General features: G+C 44.8%; 2 protein-coding genes across 6 annotated transcripts in view; one reads left to right on the top strand and one right to left on the bottom strand.

Moving 5' to 3' along the window:
• Positions 1-4,291, bottom strand: part of UBE3B (ubiquitin protein ligase E3B) — a 50,934-nt gene extending 46,643 nt beyond the window's left edge. For 3 of the 4 annotated variants that reach the window (XM_011377810.2, XM_023521900.1, XM_023521899.1), the window contains exons 1-2: positions 4,069-4,291; positions 639-738 (exon numbers count right to left, since the gene is read on the bottom strand). The gene's annotated coding sequence lies outside the window, so the exon portion shown is untranslated. Of the gene's footprint in view, positions 1-602; positions 739-4,068 lie in introns of all 4 variants that reach the window. The other variant, XM_011377811.2, reaches the window with a different exon arrangement.
• Positions 4,292-4,449: 158 nt separating this feature from the next.
• KCTD10 (potassium channel tetramerization domain containing 10) overlaps positions 4,450-20,897 on the top strand; it is a 30,813-nt gene continuing 14,365 nt past the window's right edge. For both annotated transcript variants that reach the window (XM_011377809.2, XM_011377808.2), the window contains exons 1-3: positions 4,450-4,587; positions 10,456-10,669; positions 18,539-18,708. In XM_011377809.2, coding sequence (XP_011376111.1) covers positions 4,585-4,587; positions 10,456-10,669; positions 18,539-18,708 — 387 coding nt within the window. In that variant the 5' untranslated portion in view covers positions 4,450-4,584. The remainder of the gene's footprint in view (positions 4,588-10,455; positions 10,670-18,538; positions 18,709-20,897) is intronic.

Here is a 20,897-nt window from a genome sequence, read left to right as displayed (position 1 = left end):
CATCTGCCCTTATGTTTCCATCCTGTCAAGGATGGATGAAGACTTTAGAGCAGAGCTGCTCCCATCCACTGACTGCTACCTTTTGGATAGAGGCTCTAAATTATCCATTACATTTTTATCTCAATCACCAGTATCTGTCTTTTCCCAAAGGGATGGCTTTGGCTAGCAGCCCAGAGCACACAGTACTGGTCCATGGAACCTCTCATTCTGAGATGATTTCTTTAGATGCTCAATAACTTTGTTATTCTATCCAAAATATATAATCACTCCAGCTGACAAAAGCATTGAAACAAATTATTCATAAATCCAGACTTCTGGAAATCAATTTCTTTACTAGGTTACCTCACTCTAAGCAGTATCCAGATGAAAACATTATTAAGAATAAAAGGCTCATGCCAGGCTCCTCCCATGTTGATATATTGCCCTCATATTGCCGACTGTGGCCCCTCTTCAACACTGCTTCACATCTGTTAAACAACAAAGCTTTTCTAAAACATGAGTCTCTCAGTAATTCTCCAAACAAATTAACAAAGTCTGCCTGATGATAGGAGGAGGGTAAGAAGACTGGAAGGAAAAAGGTAGTAGTCTGCTGAATCACTCACTCTTTCTGCGCCCAGCAGTGGAAGTCCGGAGCTCACCTGAGGACCTGCTCGTGCCGTAGAAATGCCAGGTATTCATTAGTGATCTTGCACAGGACTCATGGCAGAGGGCAGCTTCTCACTTCAGAGGAGCTTCTTTCTGGCAAAAGTAAAAGAATACACAGTTAGGGTTAAGTTTCATAGCTAGGATATAATATGCCTTCCTGAGTAAAAGTAATAAATACAGTGCCTCTGGTTTTAAAAAAAAATAACATTGTGTTCTCTTTAGTTAATGTCTGGTTTAAATGTTAGACTTTAGCTTCCCAATACACATGATTTAAAGGGAATAGTTTGAAAATACAGTTGACCCCTGAACAACATGGGTTTGAACTGCATGGATCCATTTATATAGACTTTTCTTCAATAAATACTGTAAATGTATTTTCTCTTCTTCATGATTTCTTAACATTTTCTTTCCCCCAGCTTACTTTATATGAGAATACAGTATGTAATATATATAACATACAAAATATGTGTTAACCAATTGTTTATGTTATCAATAAGGCTTCTAGTCAACAGTAGGCTATTAGTGGTTAAGTTTTTGGGGAATCAAAAGTTATACATGGCTTTTTAACTGTGCAGGGGGGTTGGTGCCTCTAACTCCCACACTGTTCGAAGGTCAACTGTAATCCCAAAGAAATTATTGAATTAAAGCTTTACACGCTTTATGATGGTAAGCAAGAAAAAACAGAGGCGGTTGAATGTTTAAAAAGCCATTGAAAATAATATTTGACAGTTGTAACAATATAGGAAAATATTTATCCCTAAGGAATGAAAAAAGAGCTCTCTGTGAACCAATATGATCCCAATTACATAATGAAAAAGAAAAATGCATGTGCACACACAGATACAACACTGGGAAATCATATGTCAACATGTTGTTTTGACAGTGGTATTGTGGGAAATTTTGTACCTTTATCTGGTCTCCGCTTTCTAAATTTTCCACAGAAAGCACATGGTGAGGCGGCATGGCACTGAGAAGCACCTGTGCTTTGGAGTCACACTGAGCTGGAGCCAGTCCCTAGCTCTGCCATGTACTGTAGAGTGATGTCTCAGAGCCTTTGTCTTCCCGTTACTTGGCTCAGAGGCCACTCATGAGAACTAAATGAGATGCACATCAAGTACCTACTGAGGTGGCTGACAGAGGACAGTCAACAAGTCTGATGTATTATTTTTATAGACACAAGGATTTTAAGTCTTCAGCTGAGGCTCATATCTGTACAGTTACCAAGGTTCTTTGGGTAGAAAATAATGCTGGGATCCTATATTCCTTATCTACTAGATATTTTTCCTATCTCCGGGTGCATTAAGATTCACTAGTCCTGTCACTAGGGCTATGAACTCCTAGCCCTGTTTCAATTGAGTAACAGCATCAACTTCCTGAGAGATGCAAAAGAACTGGGCCCAAGCCATGATGACAATGATATGCTCGTTCCTTAACGCACGGTCTTTCGTTTGTGGGAGAGGGGAAGAGAGAGCCTATTCCCAATGGAAAAATAGGAGGCTGCATGTAAACTGTGACTAAGCATCTATAAGATTACATTAAGTCCTCAGTTAACATCATCCGTAGGTTCTTGGAACTGGGGCAAAGCGACATAATGAAACCACTTTTACCATGAGTGATACAAAGAAGAGTTAAGTTCCTATAGCATCTCATCAATGTTATAATAAAATGACGTTAAACAAAACATTATTCAAGGACCTACTGTATCTCAAAACTCTCACTTCTCCCAGGGGGCCTCTCAGGGTAAGATCCCTTCCTTGAGATTACTATCCTCTCAGCAATACTATATGTTGGTTTCTATTCACACCATATGACAGTCTATTCTTTGCAGTTTTTCTAATTCTTTCTTATTCACTTCCTCTACCTGTATTGTATTTAGTATGATTCATCAATAAAACAAACACATCATGAAGTATTTAAGTGCTTGCTCTGCTAAATGCCGTGGGGAATCAAAGAAAAAGCTGTGTGTAACAGAAAAAGCCTTGGATCAGACAACGTAGTCCTTGGTTCTTTTTAGTTCTAATTCTACCTCATTTGGCCCAACTATTATCCTCTCTAGGCCTCAGTTTCCTTATCTGTAAATTGAGGATAATAACAGTAATGTACCTAGCTCCTAGGGTTGCTAAAAGGATTAAATGAAACATTTGCCCTACTTATAAACCTCAATCTAGTCATCATGACACTGTAGCACTAAATGGAAAAATATTAATAAGGCTCGGCTGAAAGCAAATAGCGTATAAGTGAGCTTTACTGTATTGTCCTTAAGAAGATTACAACCCAGTTAGGGAAACAGCGATAAAGGAAAAAAGAGGTTAGTGATAACCAAGATAATATAAAAAGCAAAAGGAAAACATGTTGCTGGAGTACCCACTATGGGCCAAGTTCTTTCTAAGTGATCTCTAAAAGAACAGCAACCCTGTGAAATCATTTAGTATCTCCCATAGCCCAGGTTAGACCATTAGTAAGGGTTAGAGCAAGATTTAATACGAAGAGACAGAACTCAGACTCTTCTCTACTTCTACATTCTGAGACCTGCTCAAAAATCAGTCTTTTCTGGATAAGGCCAACTTCATGGAGCAAAAGAATCCAGAGTATTGTTCAAAGGTGAAGCGCCATAAATAACAACTGCTGACTGAGCTCCAAAGGCTTCTTTCTATATGGTAGGAATAGCTGGGCAGCCAGATTTAATAACCATCACCAGTTAGGTGCATGCTATTACTAATCCCACCTTCATAGGGAGAAAGTGAAACGTAGAGAGGGGTCATGACTTGTCAGAGGTTGCTAGGCTCCTGAATTTGAACTCAGCTCTAACTCCTAAGCAATATTTATCTGGAAGTGAAAAACACAAGACTCAGACTTCCTCACTCACAGACCAGTGAAGAAAAGCTGAGAATGCAAGGCTGCGCGTGGGGCTAAATGAGAGGTAAATTAAAAACAAGCCTTCCTTTAACGACATCATTAACACCAGCTGCCTCTATGGACAGCGGGGTGTCAGGCACAGTACTAAAACTTGCACTATACAACACTCTCTGTGAAACGAGCTAATTACTCCATTTTACAGAGGAGAAAACTGAGGCTCAGGGAGGTGAAGGAACTCACCCAAGGTCACACAGCGACAAAATAGGATTCGGAACTCTGGTTTTCGTTAATTCCTAAGACCTGGCGTCTTTCCTCGGCATCAACATCACAATAAATCTTTTCTACCTAGCGTTAGTCTCTTTTTAAAAGCCCAGAGACGAAAAGAGATGGAAAAGACTACGGAGAGACGCTCCCTGAAGCGCGAAAGCCAGTTGCTAGCACCTGTCCCTCCAACCAGGTGGGGCAGGGACCCGGCCCCAGGGCCACCTCCCCTAAAGCCCCGGCACCACCACCCGCTGAAATCACGACCCTGTTCCCATTCGCTACCCGCAGGCCGTAGACCGTTACCTGCTTGAAGCCCCCGCGCTCCAGGTCGGAGCCACAGCTATCGTTGCCTTAGCCCAATACCCCTGAGTTGTACCAGACCCGGGGCAGCAACCGAGGACCGACCGCCATCTTGCCCCGGGGCGTCGTTCTCAGAAGTCCGCCGGGAAGCAACTATCCAGTTCCGGCCAATGACAGTTCCGCAGAGCGTCTCTGCCCGAGAACGGCAACCACCCTGCATCTTGCCCTCCTCTCTGGATGCTGATATCTCAGAGTGTTCAGGACCGGGATAAATGCGTGACCCCCACCCCCCTCAAAGAGGAGATGCAACCCATTCCAGCCAGGCAGGGTGGAAGGAAGGCGGCCGATCTCTAGGAGTATAGCTAATTTTTTAGGAAGGCGCCCTCTGAGGGGCAGAAGTAGGGTACGGACAGCGGAAGTTCCCGCCCCGGCCCCGCCTCCGCCCCTGGCTCACGCGAGCTGGGTGTTTCCTGCCTCTTTCAGTCCGGGTTTGGAGACTCCGGAGTCCTCCGACTTTTCATGGTAAGGAGGGCGGTGCCCACTGACCCGTCTCTGGACGGCTGGGAGAGCGGGGCAGAGGCAGAATAGAAGGGAAGGGACCGACAGGAAGGTGTACAGTAGGGGTTGTCGCGATAGGGGAGAGTCTGTTGGGGGATTGGATGGGGGCGAAGCCGGGGGTGGGGAAAGGGCTTTGGGTGGAGAATTGGAGGGTCCCTAGCTGTTGGGGATCCGGGAAAGGGCATTTGGGCTTGGGGAACAGATATGTGGGGGGGGGGGGGGGGGGGGGGGGGGGCGGAGGGGTCTGAGTCTTGAGTGTTTGTTGAAAGTGGGAATTGATGATTGTAAAGAGAACAAAGAGATGTCATTGAAGACGGACATTTGGGGCGTAAAATGAAGATTTGAGAGTTGTGAAGGAGAATAAGTGGGTTATGAGAGGGCGGAGAGTTTTGGTTTTTGGAAGTTGTAGCAGGAGTCGCTAGATTTCCGGGAAATGGGGCAGTGGCTCCCAGGTGCATCCGAACACACCCGCGAGTGGAGATAAAAGAGAAGGAGCCGGCATGCTTTGCGTGCTTCCAACTCTGGGGAGGGATGCCAGGAGCCTGAGGTCAGGGTACCTTCGCCAAGGAGTCCGGTGTCTTAACTGGCGCCTGGGTACCTATGTAGTCACTTCTGTTGAGGCTGGAGGTGACCACACCTAAGAAACGAGTGCGTCACATGCTGTTTCCCAGCTGTGGTAAGTTAATGTGTGCTTGGGATCTTTCAAGGGTCTTTCCCTTGAATAGCTGTTTGTCCCAGGGGAGAATGAGCGAATTTCAGCCCAGACTTGTTTGCCCATGTTTCTTCCCTGGAAAGTGCCGTCTTTAGGGAAGATCAGTCCCAAGGACACTGCCGAAGAAAAAATGAGTCAACCTGTGTCTGATTTTGGTCTGCTCCATTTTATGTGAAATAAGTACCATTTGAGAAGAAAGCACAAACCGGGGGTTCTTAAACTGTGGTCCCCAGACCAACAGCATCAGCTGGAACTTGTTAAAAATGACTAGATTTTCAAGCCTATCGCACGCAGACTAAGCAGTTTGGGGTGGGGCCCAGGAATCTGTTTTAAGCCCTGCAGGAGATTGAAGCAATGATTTCTTGATTTGGGCTATGTAATGAAAAGGTCATATGAGTGGGAGTCAGAGGACCCCAATAGTTCGGATTCTTAATTTTTTCCCCCAAAAAGTGGGATCGATGACATTTTCTTCACTAGACTTTCAAGAGAAGTCAATAGTTTGTGCTAAACAAGGAGAAGAATGTAATTGGACAGACCACTTAGACATACTAGCTGTCCTATGGGTTTGGGATGCAAAGTAATGCTTCATCTATGTGGCTGATTGAATTTAATTTGGTTGAAATGAAATGGCAGACTTTTTTGAGTTGTAGAAATGCCCTCAGTTTGGAGAAGTTTTATAGCTAGCCTCAAGGCAGTGACTCTTAGATCTAGCTGGTTAAAGAAACATCCCAGCTTTGTGGCTGTCAGCTCTGGGCACATTAGAATCACCTGAAGAGCTTTTAAACTCTGGTTTCTGAGCTGCCTGCTCCCCAAATTTGATTACTTGTTCTGGGGTTAAGCCCATGCATTAGTACTTTTTAAGCACAGCCAAGTGATTCTAGTACAGCCAGGGCTGGGAATCTGTGGTCTTAAGGAAAGCTTGAGGGGCAGAAGGAAAACTACACTGAACACCAGATGCGTGGTACTTTAACATTCATTCTCTGGGGTTATTATGAAGATTATGGCTTTAACTTTATTTTGCAAGTTTGGAAACTTTGAGACTCTGTTAAATTACTTCTCTCAACATCATGCAAGAAGTAGTGGAACTTAACTGCGGTCCGGATTTGCCAGACTCTCAAACTTTCCACACACATATTTCCCCCAGCACACACAAGGGAGACAGTTCTACAGAGTTGTATAGAAAACATTTAGGGGTGAAGGATTTGGTGCTTTTTTTCCCTGTTGTACTTGCCTTGGTCTACTTTCAAGTCAACAGTTTTCTCCATTTGTTTTACTTTTATTTTTTAAGCATACATACAGTTGCTTCCCGTCTGTGGCTCTGAAACTGCGAAGTAGGGGCTTGCTCTTGTTTATGATGCTTTGGTTTTTAATCTGTGGTCAGGAATTCACTAGGCTAATAGAGCAAGAGGTCGGGAAGCTTCTCCAAGGCTATGAAGTTAATTAACCTAATTAAGGCCTGAGAACTTTTTAGAACAGTGTGTTGCAATCCTGGCTGCACATTGGAATTACCTGGAGGAATTTTTAAAAATTCTTTTGCCCTTGCCACACCCCAGACCAGATCCATCAAAATTTTCATGGGTAGGACCCAGGATCAGTGTTATTTTAAGCTCTCCAGGGGATTCCAACGTGCAGCCAAGTAGAGGGTCACTGTTTAGAATCAGCAGCAGCATATTCGGGAGATGGAAAGAGCGATGCCTTGACTTATCCATCTAACTGGAATAAACTTTTGATTGAATGGAATTGGTAGCCAATACCTGCAGTATTAATTACCTCTATTTTTTTGTAACCAATTTTGCTCTCTCTTGCCTCACCTCTTCAACCTCATTAAAAACGAAAACAAACCTTTGAAACAAGTTAAAAAGCAGGATCCCAGTAGCGATGGCTAGGATATCCAAAGTAGAGAGGTTTGCTGTGAGAGAGTTATTGTCTTCTGCTTTGTGTCCTCAGCTCACTGTAACTTGGGCTCTGGGACATAAACACAGCCAGAACCTTTTTTCCAAGGACCTCTCCTAGTTTTGAGGTGATTGACCTTTGGAGGAATGGGCTCTGGAAAGGTTCAGAGCTTTCTTTGTCTATTTTGGAGCCTTCGGCTAGATCAAGATGGTTTCTGCCTTTATCACTTAGTATTTCAGTCAGATGTCAGTAGAGCTGGAACTGGTCTCCAAAGAGGAGAAGATAATTTGAGATTTTAAGAGCATTCTCAAAAAGTCATTGTTTAAGTGTTTCATGTTTGCTCTGTGCTGAGTGCTCTGTGGCATCCCTTACAGCAGTCCTGGGAGGGAGGCACCTCTGTTGTCCTCATTTGATAGACCGGACTAGATTCAGATGATGCAACCACGCTCCCAGAGCTGGTAAATGGCAAGGCTTAAATTCAGGTTTGACTTTCAGACCGAAGCTCAGAGCCACACATTGCCTCCCATCTTTTTTTCAGAGCTTTTTTGTACTTTCTAAAGAAGGGGTAGGATCCTCCTTGCTCAACTTTTGTGATAACTCTATGCATACTAAGCATGATCATTGATAAAATTATGGTCTTGAGACCAGGCAGGACTTGCCCATGTCCTTCACTTGATCTATCACCAAGCCACCTCCATCATTAACTCACTTTAGAAAGTGCCTGAAGTGTGGGCCATGGTATCCAAACCCGCAAAATGGAGATCACAATTGCAGTCTTCCAGATACCAATGAAAACAGTGGTATCTTTTGGGAGGGGAGAGTGGGAAAGGGGCATGGCGGGACTGGCTTCTGGAGCCACAGAAATGTTCTCTCTCTTGATTGGAGTGAGGGCTACACAGATGCATCTGTTGACCAAAACTCTTCAAACTGTACACTTAAAATACACTTCGTTGTATGCAAATTATCTTTAAAAAGGTAACAGAGACCAAAAAAAAGTACATAAAATATACCTAATGACTTTTTTTGTCTGTTTTATGGTAGGTGCCTTATAAAATGCTAAATGGTTTCTCCAAAATGTATTTATTTTTACGTAAATTTAGATCTGAAAAGGGTAATTAAAAACGTATTTCCATTTTGGACCAAATTTTCTTAACTAACTTCCCGCCCCCTGCCACCCCCTCCCCAAAAAAAACCTTTACAACTTGTAAGCCTCCCCAGTACCACCACCAAGTCTTCAAAGTTTTTAGAAAGTCTTTATTCCCGTAAGCTACTTCTGTCATCCTATGAACACAGAGATTTTTTTTTTTTTGGTGGCGGGGAGGATGGTTGGTGATAACTGTTAGTGTCTGGTCTCTGGGGACTGATTTCAAAAGAAAGCTAGACAGGAGAGGTCACCACTTCCTCTTGGCCTCTTTTATGTTTGATGTCGGGCCACAGAGACCCCAGGTGAGCTAAACCTGAGCTTTTGAAAATTTACCTTCTTTTGACATTTTTAATGGATGAAGTAGAAAGTTTCTTGAGGAAACACTTGTCTTTCCAGCAGGCCATTTTTCTCTGTGTCACTCTGCAAGGCTCTGATGTGAGTTTCCCAGTGGATGATTTCCAGGCCACTCTTTTGGGGGACAGAGGTCAAGAGGGTTGGCCATTGCCTCTGCTCTTACCAATTGAAGGCAGGTCGCCACCCATCAGTCCCTTATTCCGTTGGAAAAAACTAACATTTGTGTTTTAACAATTATAAAAGCAAGACATGTTCATTGTGAGAGATCTAGAAAAGAGAAAGGCATAAAGAATTTAAAAAACAATTTTTCAGTATGAGGGTATAGTTTTTTGAAGTTTCGTTCGGTCAGTGCCCTCCAGCCAAAACCACCAGGAGCATATCTATAGTCAAAGTTGAGTTTGTTTCCTTGATGCATTGAAGGAGAACTTCGGGGCATCTCAGAGGATTTGGGCTTGCCTCGTGTGCTTTGGGGAAGGATTCAAGAACTGGGGCTTTGCTCTACATTGGATGCTCTAAGGAAGCAGGACTGATTCTGTGATTGAATCTCAGTAATTCCTATTTTGAAGATGGGAAGAATGGAATGGGACTAAAACTCATGTTGATAAAGAAGCAGCAGTGACTCATATTAGCCAGGACAAGGGGATGTTTGGTCATTTTTGTGTTTTGGGCAGTGTTCCTGTTTTTGTCTGTGTTCAGACAGTGATGGAGTAGTCTTGTGTCTTTGATCCGTCAGTCACAGAGTGGCCTTGTCCGATAGTGATGTGCTTTGAAATCGTCCATGTTCATTGGGAATACCAAGGCCCAGACGAGGTGCCAGGCCTGGTCCTGGCCGTCAGGCTGCTTTCTCGGTGCTGTGTCCCAGATTCAGTGAAGGTTCAGCCCACTCTTGGACATCTCCAGTTCTATAATTCTGCCTATTCATTCAAGAAATGTTTTGAGTACACATATGCCAGGTACCGGTTTCCTTTCCTGCTTAAATCAGGACACTATGTCCATTTCTCTGATGTGTACATGAGAGCTGGCAGTGCTGTTATGGAGACTGTCATCAGATCTTGCTCTTGGGCAGCACTGGTACAGGAAGTCTAATTTTGCAATACCCTACTTCCAAGAGTTTTTATGTCTGTTCTTTAGTTCTCAGAAACATATTTTTTTTACAGGAAGTATTAGAAGTGGTAGTTGTGGTCCTACTCAGCTTCATAAAAACTTGTTTCATCTATAATTCATCTGAAAAGTAGCACTTTTAGCTGTTCTGTGGTACATGACAAAAAGGAAACAGACCTGGGCAGTGCATTAGGCTGCTTTAGGATATAGCCAGGACATTCATTTATACCAGTAGAAGGCATAGTGGAAGTTCCTATAAACAAGAGTTACTGGCAAACTTGTACTCACAAAGTCAGTAGGCGAGATCTGTGTATGAGGCTATCTGGGTGGATCTTGGGGCAGATTGGGGAATATGTGTCTTTCCCCAGAGGGCAGCCAATACCCCAACTCCCACCAGTCGTTGCCCTACTGGCCAGGTTGGCCACTGATATAAAGAGAAGGCAGAAATCCAGACTTTTCTGTGAATTCTTCTGAGTTGTCAATATTGGGAGCAAAGTTTGTTTTAAATGTAGTATATGCTCGGACAAAGGAAAACACATCTGGTGGCCAGATTCAGCCCAGTGGCAGAAGGAGGTGAAACAGGCCTGGTGCCATGACCCTGGTTACCCTGTGTCTTCTCTACTTGCAGGAAGAGATGTCAGGAGAAAGTGTGGTGAGCTCAGCGGTGCCAGCGGCTGCTACCCGCACCACCTCCTTCAAGGGCACGAGCCCCAGCTCCAAGTATGTGAAGCTGAATGTGGGCGGTGCCCTCTACTACACCACCATGCAGACACTGACCAAGCAGGACACCATGCTGAAAGCCATGTTCAGCGGGCGCATGGAAGTACTCACCGACAGTGAAGGTAAGCCCACCCTCCAGGCACTGCGCAGATGCTTCTGATTCAGAAGACCAACATGAAATGCTCAGTTTTCCACACAGCTACAGATTTCTGGTTGAGCTCAATGTTATGTGCAAGAAACCTTGAGAGCGAGTAACAGGGAGACTGGATATGGTCTGGGAGGTGTGATCAAGGAGAGCTTGAAGGAAGGAAGTGACATTTAAGCTAGACTTGAAGATGAGTAGGAGTCAGTTAGACAGGGACTCACAGTCTTGACTTAGTAGTTGCTTTGCTGTGTGACCTTGAGAAAGTCACTTCCCCACTCGCAGCCTCAGTTCTGTAAAATCTAGGCTGGACTGGCTACTGTGGTTGGTTCCTTTTCTGTTCTTGTAGCAATGATTCTGTGCCTTCAGAGTGAAACTCGAATGTGAGTCATAAGCATTTTCTCTGGACGTTTGTGCTCCTCGGTTGGGGTCCTGACAAAGACCCACAGACTTGGATTTTGAGTCCCACCTCCCCACTTAGTAGCTGGTGATCCTAATCAAGTTGTTTAACCTGTTGCTGTCTCATTTTCCCTGTTCAGTGAAATAGGGACAGTGCTACCCACCTCGTGGGGCTTGTTGGCACATTGTAAATATTAAGTATATGTATATTCAGTGCATTTCTTTTTCTTTTTCCATGGAAAGTCACATTAGTAAAAGTCAAAGAACTGTTTAAAGTCATCTTACTGTCACTACTTCTTCCTCACCTGGAACAAAGAGCCACCTGACAAGGGAGAATATCCTTACCTGGCTGGGTTTACGGGGCAGGTTACATGAGGTTTTAAAATGGCCTTGTCCTTCATTCCTTGGCCTGAGATTGCCTAAGACCAGGCTAGACCACAGCCCGACTTGACCATACTCACCTGGTATTTCCCTCTGTGTCCTGGAGAAGGCCAGACTGCAGGGCTGCAGCTCCACTTATCTGGGCTTCCTGCGATCTCAGCTTTCCAGAACTGCCTTCTGTGTCTTACTCAGAAAAAACCGAGCTTTTTATGAGTAGGAGAATCCCCTTTGCTGTGCCAAACCCAGCATCGCCCGGAGTATTTGTGGAAATCAAGACAATAGCACCCCAGCTACAGAGCAAAACAGACCTTATCTGAGAATCCAGGATTATTGTGGCTTTTTTTCCTGCCCTACTCAGTCCTTAGCGCTCAGGAAAAGCGCTAAGTCTTCAAAAGCAAAGAGGGAACCTCATCTCCTTGAAGCCCTCACCTTGGTGGCCTGATGCATGTTGCAGAGGAGACAGAGTCCTCAAGCTCCCTCATCTCCCAAATGGGGCACAGATGGAAGTGGGACCAGGGAGCCTGCTGAGGCTTCTGAACAGCTGTTGGAGGGAGTCCTTTCCCGGAGCTTCCTGGAAAACCCAGCATCTCCCAGGAAGCAGTGCTGTCTTTGTTCCAAACCTCAGCCGTTTTCATTTTATTAGTACTTTAGTCCTCTTCATGTCATTATGTCAGGTTCATAATACAACATTTTATGGGTGTTATTTCATTTACACCTTACTTTTAACCCTTTGAGGGGTGGGTATTGTACTGTTGTTACGTTTGATAAATGAGAAATCCACATCGCATGTGAAATGCTTTTTCAAAAGCTGCTGAACCCAGGACTTGCTGGCTCTTACCATCTGCTGTCCATGGTTTATTATGGGCCCAGCCTCCAGGCCATGTCTCCTGAGTGTGGCAGCCTTAGGATTCAACCACTGGCTTAGTACCTTTTTGGGTACTAAGAAACCTTTTGGGGGCTCTGAGAGGGCCTGCGCTGTCAGGCTGGGTGTCTGGTCTTCTAGCCAGTGCTGTATTAGAGCAATCCTCCTGGTAAGTATACTGCACAGCTTGACCCTTGGCCTAAATGTTGCTTCAAGTGCACCCTTAGGTATACAAATTGAAAAAATTTCCTGCATCTCACAGCTTCACCCTGGGCTTCAGGCAGGAAGGCTGTCAGCTGCAGTGAAGTTTGCCACAAAGAGGCCAGAACGCTAAGTGTAACTCAGCCAGGCAGGTGAATCCAGCAGTAGAGACTGCTGGCTAAAGAGCAAAGTCTATGAAGGCACAGAACAGTGTATGAATTCTGTTAGAAATCTCTAAAGGATACTTGAGAAACTGGTTGTTTCAGGGGAGGGGACTAGGGTCATGGGTGGTTGGCAGACTCTCTCTTCTCCATGCCCTTCTGTGTGAGTTTTGTACCATGTACATGTAATTCCTAAACAAAGAAGAACATGGGTGTTGGAGTAAGATGGGCTTGGGTTTGAATCCTGCTCTGTTACATGGCAACAGTCACAGCTAACATTTATGGAATGATTTCTGTGTATTGGGCATTGTGCTAATTTAGACTTATTTGCTCTTTACTGGTAATATGACAACGGGTGAGTGACATTTTCTCTGAGTCTGTTTCCTCCTTTCTAGGTGGGGAATGGTAATGCTTTTCAGGGTTGTTAAGGGAATTAAATGAGGCCGTTAGGAAGCACTTGATAAGAGTGCCTCACACTTTGGGAGACTCAATAAATGGGAGCTGTTCATTGTGGCTTTAGTCCTGCCCGGGGCGGGGCGTGGAGGTGGAGGGCAGAGCACTGGGAGGAGCTGCAGAGACGCCGTTCTTAGTCTGTAGGGGAGAAGTGGTCGCCTTAACCTTGAGGCATGATGAGTGTACTGCAGTTGCATAGTTCCCCCTTAGAGGGGGCTTTTCTGAGAAGCCAAAGACGCTGGCAGTGAGCTGGCCTTTGCCAGACTCCTTTCCAGAAAGATTCAGTTTTTACAGTGCTGGTATTTTTACCCAAGCCCTTGTCAACATCGCCATTGTCCCGGGGGTTTATGTGGCATCTTTCTGAATAAGAGTTCTCTCTAGCTCTCACCTCTGCCTGTGTCATTCCTGTTGCCTGGTACAGTACTCCCCCCAGCCGTGGGTTCTGGTCTCTTGTTAATGTTTTTGGAATGAGGGAGTATATAAACTAGATGAAAGAAGAGAGTTGTTTATCTTATCAGCGCACCTTCCCTAGAAAACCAGTGGGGAAATTGGTAATATGGGGGAGAAATCACGGTACTCAGTTTCTCTGAGATCTCTAGGCTTTCTGCCTTATGTAAAATTCTGAACTACATTGAGAGCTTAAAATTGTGGATAATATAACAAACTCCCCTGTGCCCCACTCAGACAAGGAATAAAATGTTACTGGCCTGACTTTGGGGTCAGTGGGTGGATTTCAGCCTTGGCACAGTGAGTCACCCTCAGAGCTAAATCCTGACGCCCGAGTTCCACACTCCCTCACCCCGCACCTCCACAAGAGCCGGATGTACTTGGCAAGGTATGGTAGGGCTTTAGGACTTTTAAGCACTCTGCAGGCGATTCTGATGTGTGGCCAGGGTTGAGAACCACTGATATGGCTCTTTCCATAAATTACTTTTGCTATAGCTGTTGATGCCCCTAAACAATATATTGTTGGTGTGTTTTTAAACCTTATATAAATGGTGTTATAGTGTTTGTAGCCTTTTTGTTTTTGCTTTGCTTAGCATTATGCTGGTGAAATCAAGCCTCGAATAAATAGCTATAGTTCAAATAATTCCCTGCCCTAGAGTGTTCCATTCTAGGAATATACTGATGTTTTCGGATCCATATTCTGTTTATGGTCATTTAGATTGCTCCCAGTGTCCACATTAGGAATATTCTTGAACAGTCTCCGTGGCATGTGTGAGTTTCTCCAGGGCAGCGCTTCCCAGCCTTTGTCACATCCAGAAAATCCTGTTTTTACTTTGGTAAATGAAAGTTTCTTGGACTCCCCAGACCTTCCCAGCTACCTCAGGGGCTGCAGCGTTAAGATCTTACCCACCATTGGGAGCTTTGTCCTAGAGTTTAATCCCAGGAGAGGAATTGGGGGATAGCATCTTTGACTTCATTAGGTATTAGCAGTTATGTCAATTTACACTCCACACAGAGGTCTGAATTTTTGCTGATACCGGACACTATCAAATCTTTTATTTATTGCCAATTCGATGGTTACGGTATGGTACTCTGTTGTTTTATTTAACATTTACTAATGTCTAGTGTGTTGAGCATCTTATTGGTCCTTTGTGTTTCATCATTTAGCTCCCTGATTGCATGTTTCTTACACATTTTTCCCCTTTCCCTTTTTGCTTTGTAGAAAGATGTATTCTGTATCCTATTTATGGTTTTATGTTGTAAACATAAACAACATAGTCTGACTTGGTTTTATGTTGTAAACATAAACAACATAGTCTGACTTGTTTTTATGTTTTTTTTCCCATTTCAGTCTCTGATCTACCTCAGTGGTATTCAGCCAGGGATGATTTGGACTCCCAAGGGATATTTGGCATTGTCCAGAGACATTTCTGGCTGTCACAGATTGGGGGTGGGAGTGCTACTGGTATGTAGTGGGTACGAACCAGGGATGCTGCTAAATACCCTACGATGCACGGGACCGTTCCTCCGTAATAAAGAATTATCCAGTCCAAAATGTCAGTAGGGCCACGGTTAAGAAACCCTGTCTAGAGATTCTGATTCGGGATTGAAGCAGCTTCCTAGAAAATGAATTTGTAACAAGCACCTCAGGTGACTTATGATCAAGCAAGTTTGAGAACCACAAAAATAGAGGATAAATACCTCAGTATGGATAAGAGTGAAAGCTCTCTGGAGGAAGTAGGGGGAGAGAAAGGAGAGAGGAAGTACATGGTAAGGCTGGGAGAAGGTGAACCTAGCGGCCCAGTCCCGCTGACCCCAAGAGAAGCCACACACACTCCTTCCTGGAGCTGGAACATGCCCTGCTCGTGACGGCTGCTGCTGCTCTGTTCTTAAGCAGTGATGATGAAATGTGCAAAGGGCTCATTGTCAGAGATGTAATTTGAGTGCTGCCAATAGACTCAGCATTGTGCGATGAGCTTCCCGTACATTCTCACATCATACCTTTATGCCAGCTCTATGAGGCACTAGTTTTAGAAAAACTACTGGACAAAAAGGTTAAGTGAAATACTAACGTCATCCAGCAAGTACGCAAAGCTGAGTTTCCAGAACAAGTTTACACTATTAACCCCGGTGCTGTGCTGTGTGTCTCAAACCATCCCAGAGCTTCTGGTCTGCACCCCACCTGTTAGCCTCTCCAGCCTTGTTGAAGGGACCGCTGGACCCCAGGCTGCTGCTCTGACTTGTACTAAATAAATAGCCTATGCGCTCTGGCAGCAGGAAAGATACCCCATGAGCAAACAACTGCTTGGCTTCCCTTTGCTTTTTACATGCAAGGCTTTTGAGCTGTTTCAAAGGGATAGATTCCTGCTCTGAAAGCAACTAAAAAATTTCAGAGTCACAGTGCTAATTGAAACCTCATGGAGAGTGTGCCTGGCTCCATTGCCCTTATTTGTCCAAAGTATGATTCCTTTGCCACAAGCATTTCCTGATGGCATTCTTGAGCTGGAGCCCAGTGTCACGGTCCGCCCATTCGTTTATGGAAACTCCGGACAGTCACTTGGGTAATTGATTTCAGGGGCCCTTGTTCTTTCCGACAGCTGAGTTGTCCACGCATCAAAGGCAGAATGTGTATGTTTTCTTCCCAGAGCAGCTGGATTGAATTGGTTGCCATTTCTCTTAAAGACTGAGGTTCTACTTGTCTTCTCAATTCTGGTGAAAGGAGTTTTCCTAAGTTTCCTACTTGTTCTTTGTGGTCTAGTCCTGCCTCCCCAACTTTGGGAATGTCCCTGAACTTCTGTGAGACTCTGTGTTCATTTGTTCACAGGAAAATGAGCCTCCCTCTAAAAGAACTGTTGGGAAGATAATACGGTCAGTCTTTCTACATCTTGTCAGCTCGTTGGAAAAAAAGCAGTAGATTCAGGGTAGCAGAGAGGTTACCAGCTGGTGGCCTGCAGGACCACTGCAGCCTACAGATATGTTTTGGTTGCCCTATGGTAGGTTAATGACAGTTTTTTAAAAAAAATTAGTTTATCATTCTTTAAAAATTAGGATATTTCACAGAGAAGTCTGAATTTTTGGCTTTGCTTGGAACATGAGAGGCTCACATAGCCATGGCCCCACGTTCCTGCCTGGCTACTCTTAGCTGGAGTGGAAAGAGACCTCCCTCCTTCCCCAGGTGTGGCAATTCTCTGGTCACTATCAGCCCAGCCTGGCTGCACTCATTTATCCCGCCTGCTCAAGGCACCCGTAGGCATCTGAGCTGCGTAGCAGATACTAAGTCCGTACTTCATTGTCTCAAATGTAGAAAGAAGCGATGGTATAATTAATGTACAGCAGTCACTGTCAGGGTATGTGTGATTTACCTCTTTCTTCCTCAAGACCAGGGTTCGACTCTAGGCCACACATTTGCATTGCATCTGCCCTGTTTGGGGATTATTCTCACTGTTCTCAGGAAACCACAGTGGTGTGGAAGTACAAAGTGGAAGGCTGTAGAGAGACAAGACCAGACCAAAGGCCCGGGAACCATGGGTTGTGGAATAGTTGCAAGAGGAACATGGAAATAGCCTTGTTACCAACTCCTCTGGTGAATGTTGCAAAGACTACTAAGTGGTCCACTGAAACCATGAGAGAGCTCTTGGCAGGGCTGGATTTGGGGGATGAGCGGATGGAGGGAGGTGAGCGGACTTCTGACTCTAGATGCGAAAAAGATATATTTGCTGCTCTTGGCTTTCGTTGGTCTCTGCAGCTGATCCATGGCCTGGGGGTCTGAGGAGGACACGGGGCAGGGCACAGTGGTGTTAGGGGTGGAAATGGGGGCCCCTTCTCCTGAACTGTGAGCAAAGGAAGCAGGAAAGTGGGGGCATAAGGTTACTGATTCCTTTTTAAACCTCCTAACTGCCCCATGCATTGGTGTTTTCTCACATATAATATGGCACAGAAGACCTGATGATGCCTGCTGGTCGGGAAGGCCAGGACTTCAGTGTCTGTTTGGCTTCCCATTTTCTATCCAGATGTACTTGATCTTTGTTTTATTTCTACTTCCTTTTTCCATACCATCTTCTCTGCCCAGTCTCCGATCCTATTTCCTCCACCAAATACCACTTCCAGGGACATTTGCATTTCAGTAGAGGAGTTTTGAAAACCCATCACATCTCTAGTGGTGGAATGCCAGGCCAGTGCTAAGACTGGAGAGGACATTGAGAAGTGGAAGAGCTTGTCTTCCTGGCCCCACCCCCCAAAATTTTTCGTGGTGCCTAGTTCTGGTCAGCAGTGGGCATTTTTAATAAAAGCGAGTTCCATCTCCCCATGTTACACTTAACTGCTTGAGGGCAGGGTCTGTCTCCTTCACCATTTTATCTCTGATTGTCACTAGCTGTTAAGTGCATGTTTGGGGAGTTAAGGATGGAACTTCCTGTGGTGGTGCTGGTGAGTGTTCAGGGGGTCACCCCCAAGAGCCGAAGGTCACACTCTACAGGAGTCAGGAGTGAGTCTTCTGCTTCCTTAGAAATGGCTCTGTTATTTGTGAGTCTGAAAAAAGTCTTATAGAAAGAGGGAGTCGATAATTTTACTCTAGAGGCCTTTCCCTAATGTTAGGGTCATTTGGATTCATTTTATCTAGGTATGATGGTCTAGGCCCCTCTTGGGGCGTTCCTGTCTAAGGAGTTTTTGAAGGTACTTTAGAAACACGCTTTTAGGCCTCGGACCCAGGCATCCAAAAGAGCCTGAGACCAGATGAGCCCTGGGTGTGGTTGTCTCCAGCCAGCAGAGTCTGGAGTCTGTAACAGAGCTGCCCCAGCAGGGCCTAGCCAGCCTTATGCGGTGGCTCTCTCTGTGGTCCTGCACTTCTTGGGAGGTAGAGGGAGCTGGAGACACCCCATTTCCTCTCAACGCCTTCCAAGAGAGGAGGGCCTGTATACTAGCCCCTCCTATCCTCCTTCCACTGCAGGCTGGATCCTCATTGACCGCTGTGGGAAGCACTTTGGTACGATACTCAACTACCTTCGTGATGGGGCGGTCCCCTTGCCTGAGAGCCGCCGGGAGATCGAGGAGCTGCTGGCAGAAGCCAAGTACTACCTGGTCCAGGGCCTGGTGGAAGAGTGCCAAGCAGCCCTACAAGTAGGCATCACCTTTTCTTTCCCTGGAGTGGGAGGCCTCAGACCCACCTGCTTTCCTCCTTCCCTACCCTCCTGCAAAGTGAGGGCAGCTCCTTCCTCACTGAGCTCTTGTGAGAGTTAATGAGTTGACCCTGAGGCTTCTTCCCTTTGGTCAGAGTGACCCCTAAGAGGCTTTTCTGTAATGCTTAGGCCACCTAACTGCTCTTTGGCTTATCTCATGTGTATATCGCAGCCCTTAAGTACTGAGCCATGCGCCATAATACTTGATCTGTTTTCTGGATCCATCTTGAGTCTTATTCTCGCCCCATACATTATCGTCGGAAGTCTAGTATAACATCTGCAGATACAAACACCTCTCACTCCTCAGCTGGACCTGGGGCAGGAATATCAAGGGTCAAGTCTAGTGATAGCAAAATTTCTATAAAACCAACATGCTTCAAGACATAGCCAATGGCCATTTATTTTAAACAAAGATCCAGCATGGCAGAGAATCAGAGTCCCTTTGGGTTGTCCCAGGAGTTGGATCTATATACATGAGGTTTTTATATGGGCCACCCCAAGCCACATGTCTCTCTGGCCCTGCACTGGAACAGTACCCATAATGCCTGGCTTCTCAAGGAACTGTTTCCACATACCACCTCTACCCTGAGAGTCTGTGAACTCACTATAAATCTAAACAAATGTAGCCTTTACTTTAGTATTTTTATTTTATTTTTATGTTTATTAGAGTAATACATGTATATCATTTAAGAAATCACGTAGCATTGCAAGGTTGGTGTTAAAAACACCACTATGTGCTCTCTCCTCCCCACCCCTCAACCCCAGGCAGCCTCTTTTAATTCTTTCAGCAGTTCTTTTTACTTTCATATTTGTTATACTGCTCTTTATTGACATTTCAGTTTTTAACATCATCTACTGGCATTAATACAGAAAATTTAAATTTAGCTCATGCACTACCACACCCCCCTCCCCAGCTACTACCAAACGCACATACACACATTCCTTCTCCTGTTCTCCCAATGTAGGTTATCAGAGTTTTGGTTAAATAGGTATTCAGAGTTTACATTGGGATGTCTGTATTGTTAACAGTTGAACCACAGAGTATACGACTGTTTTCTTGTATAGCTTTTCAGTTTGCCAGACTTGGTGATTGCTTCATTGTTTTGTTTGCTTGGATTTCTATGTACATACCCCTAATCCAGTCCTAAATTCTTAGGTCAGTCGCCTTGCAGTCTGTTCAGACACATCAGTGAATCTGTGATTTATCTTTGTTTTGGAGGCATGCCCTCTGGGTTCTCTTTCTGTGGTTTCTGTTAGAGTCTGAGGTTAAACTTTCAAGACTGACTTCCTCCCAGTTTCTATCACTTTTATCTTCTTGTTCTACTTTCTCATTTTTTTTTTTCAGTTTTTTCAAACCTATTGAATTTTTCACTTCTGCTATTATATTTCTAGTTCCCAAGAGCCTTTCCTTGTTTTCTGAGTGTTCTTTTTCATATAGCAAACCGATCTTGTTTCATAAGATGTATTATCTTCTCATGTCTGTCTAATGATACTAGTATTTGAAATTTTTTTTCTGCAGTCTTCATCATCTGACTCCTTCCCTTACTTTTTTTCTTTATTTTGGTCTCATGTTTGAGAAGCTTTCCACATATAATCTGATGATCTTGGCCTGTTGAAATTTAAGAGTAAGGCTCTGAAAAGCTGCCTGGGTGGTCCTCGTTGTCCAGTAGGCTTCAATAGTGGATGATAAGGTTGACTTTTTCAGTGGGATCTTACAATGTCAGGTCTGTAAGTCTTTTTCCGGACAAGTCAGTTCCCCATGTAGAAATCCTTTACTCTCTTGCTGGGAGGTATAAGCCTAACTAGCTGCCTTCTGGGATCTAAGTAGGGGAAGGGGCCTGTGGGGAGGTGAGGGAGTGGCTTACCACTTAGTGTATAGACCATTGACTTAATTCTCTTGTTTTCAGAATAGCAATGCAGCCCTGTCCTATACAAACCACTCCAGGAAAATGGACCTTTCTTCTGCCAGGCTGGGGAAGGGGATCCATCTGGGGTCTCAATGGTGCTTCTGCCAACTGGCAAGCAATCTTCTGCTCTTGCCCTGTGCCCACCAGCCTCCAGAGCGGTTCTTTGAAAATCTCCAATATTCTCTCCTATCTGTGGACTTAGGATTCCAGCTTTCTCCTCCTC

This window comes from Pteropus vampyrus, unplaced genomic scaffold (assembly GCF_000151845.1).
Source record: "Pteropus vampyrus isolate Shadow unplaced genomic scaffold, Pvam_2.0 Scaffold322, whole genome shotgun sequence".
Classification (NCBI taxonomy): Eukaryota; Metazoa; Chordata; class Mammalia; order Chiroptera; family Pteropodidae; genus Pteropus; species Pteropus vampyrus.
This window is presented reverse-complemented; position numbering and strand designations above follow the sequence as displayed.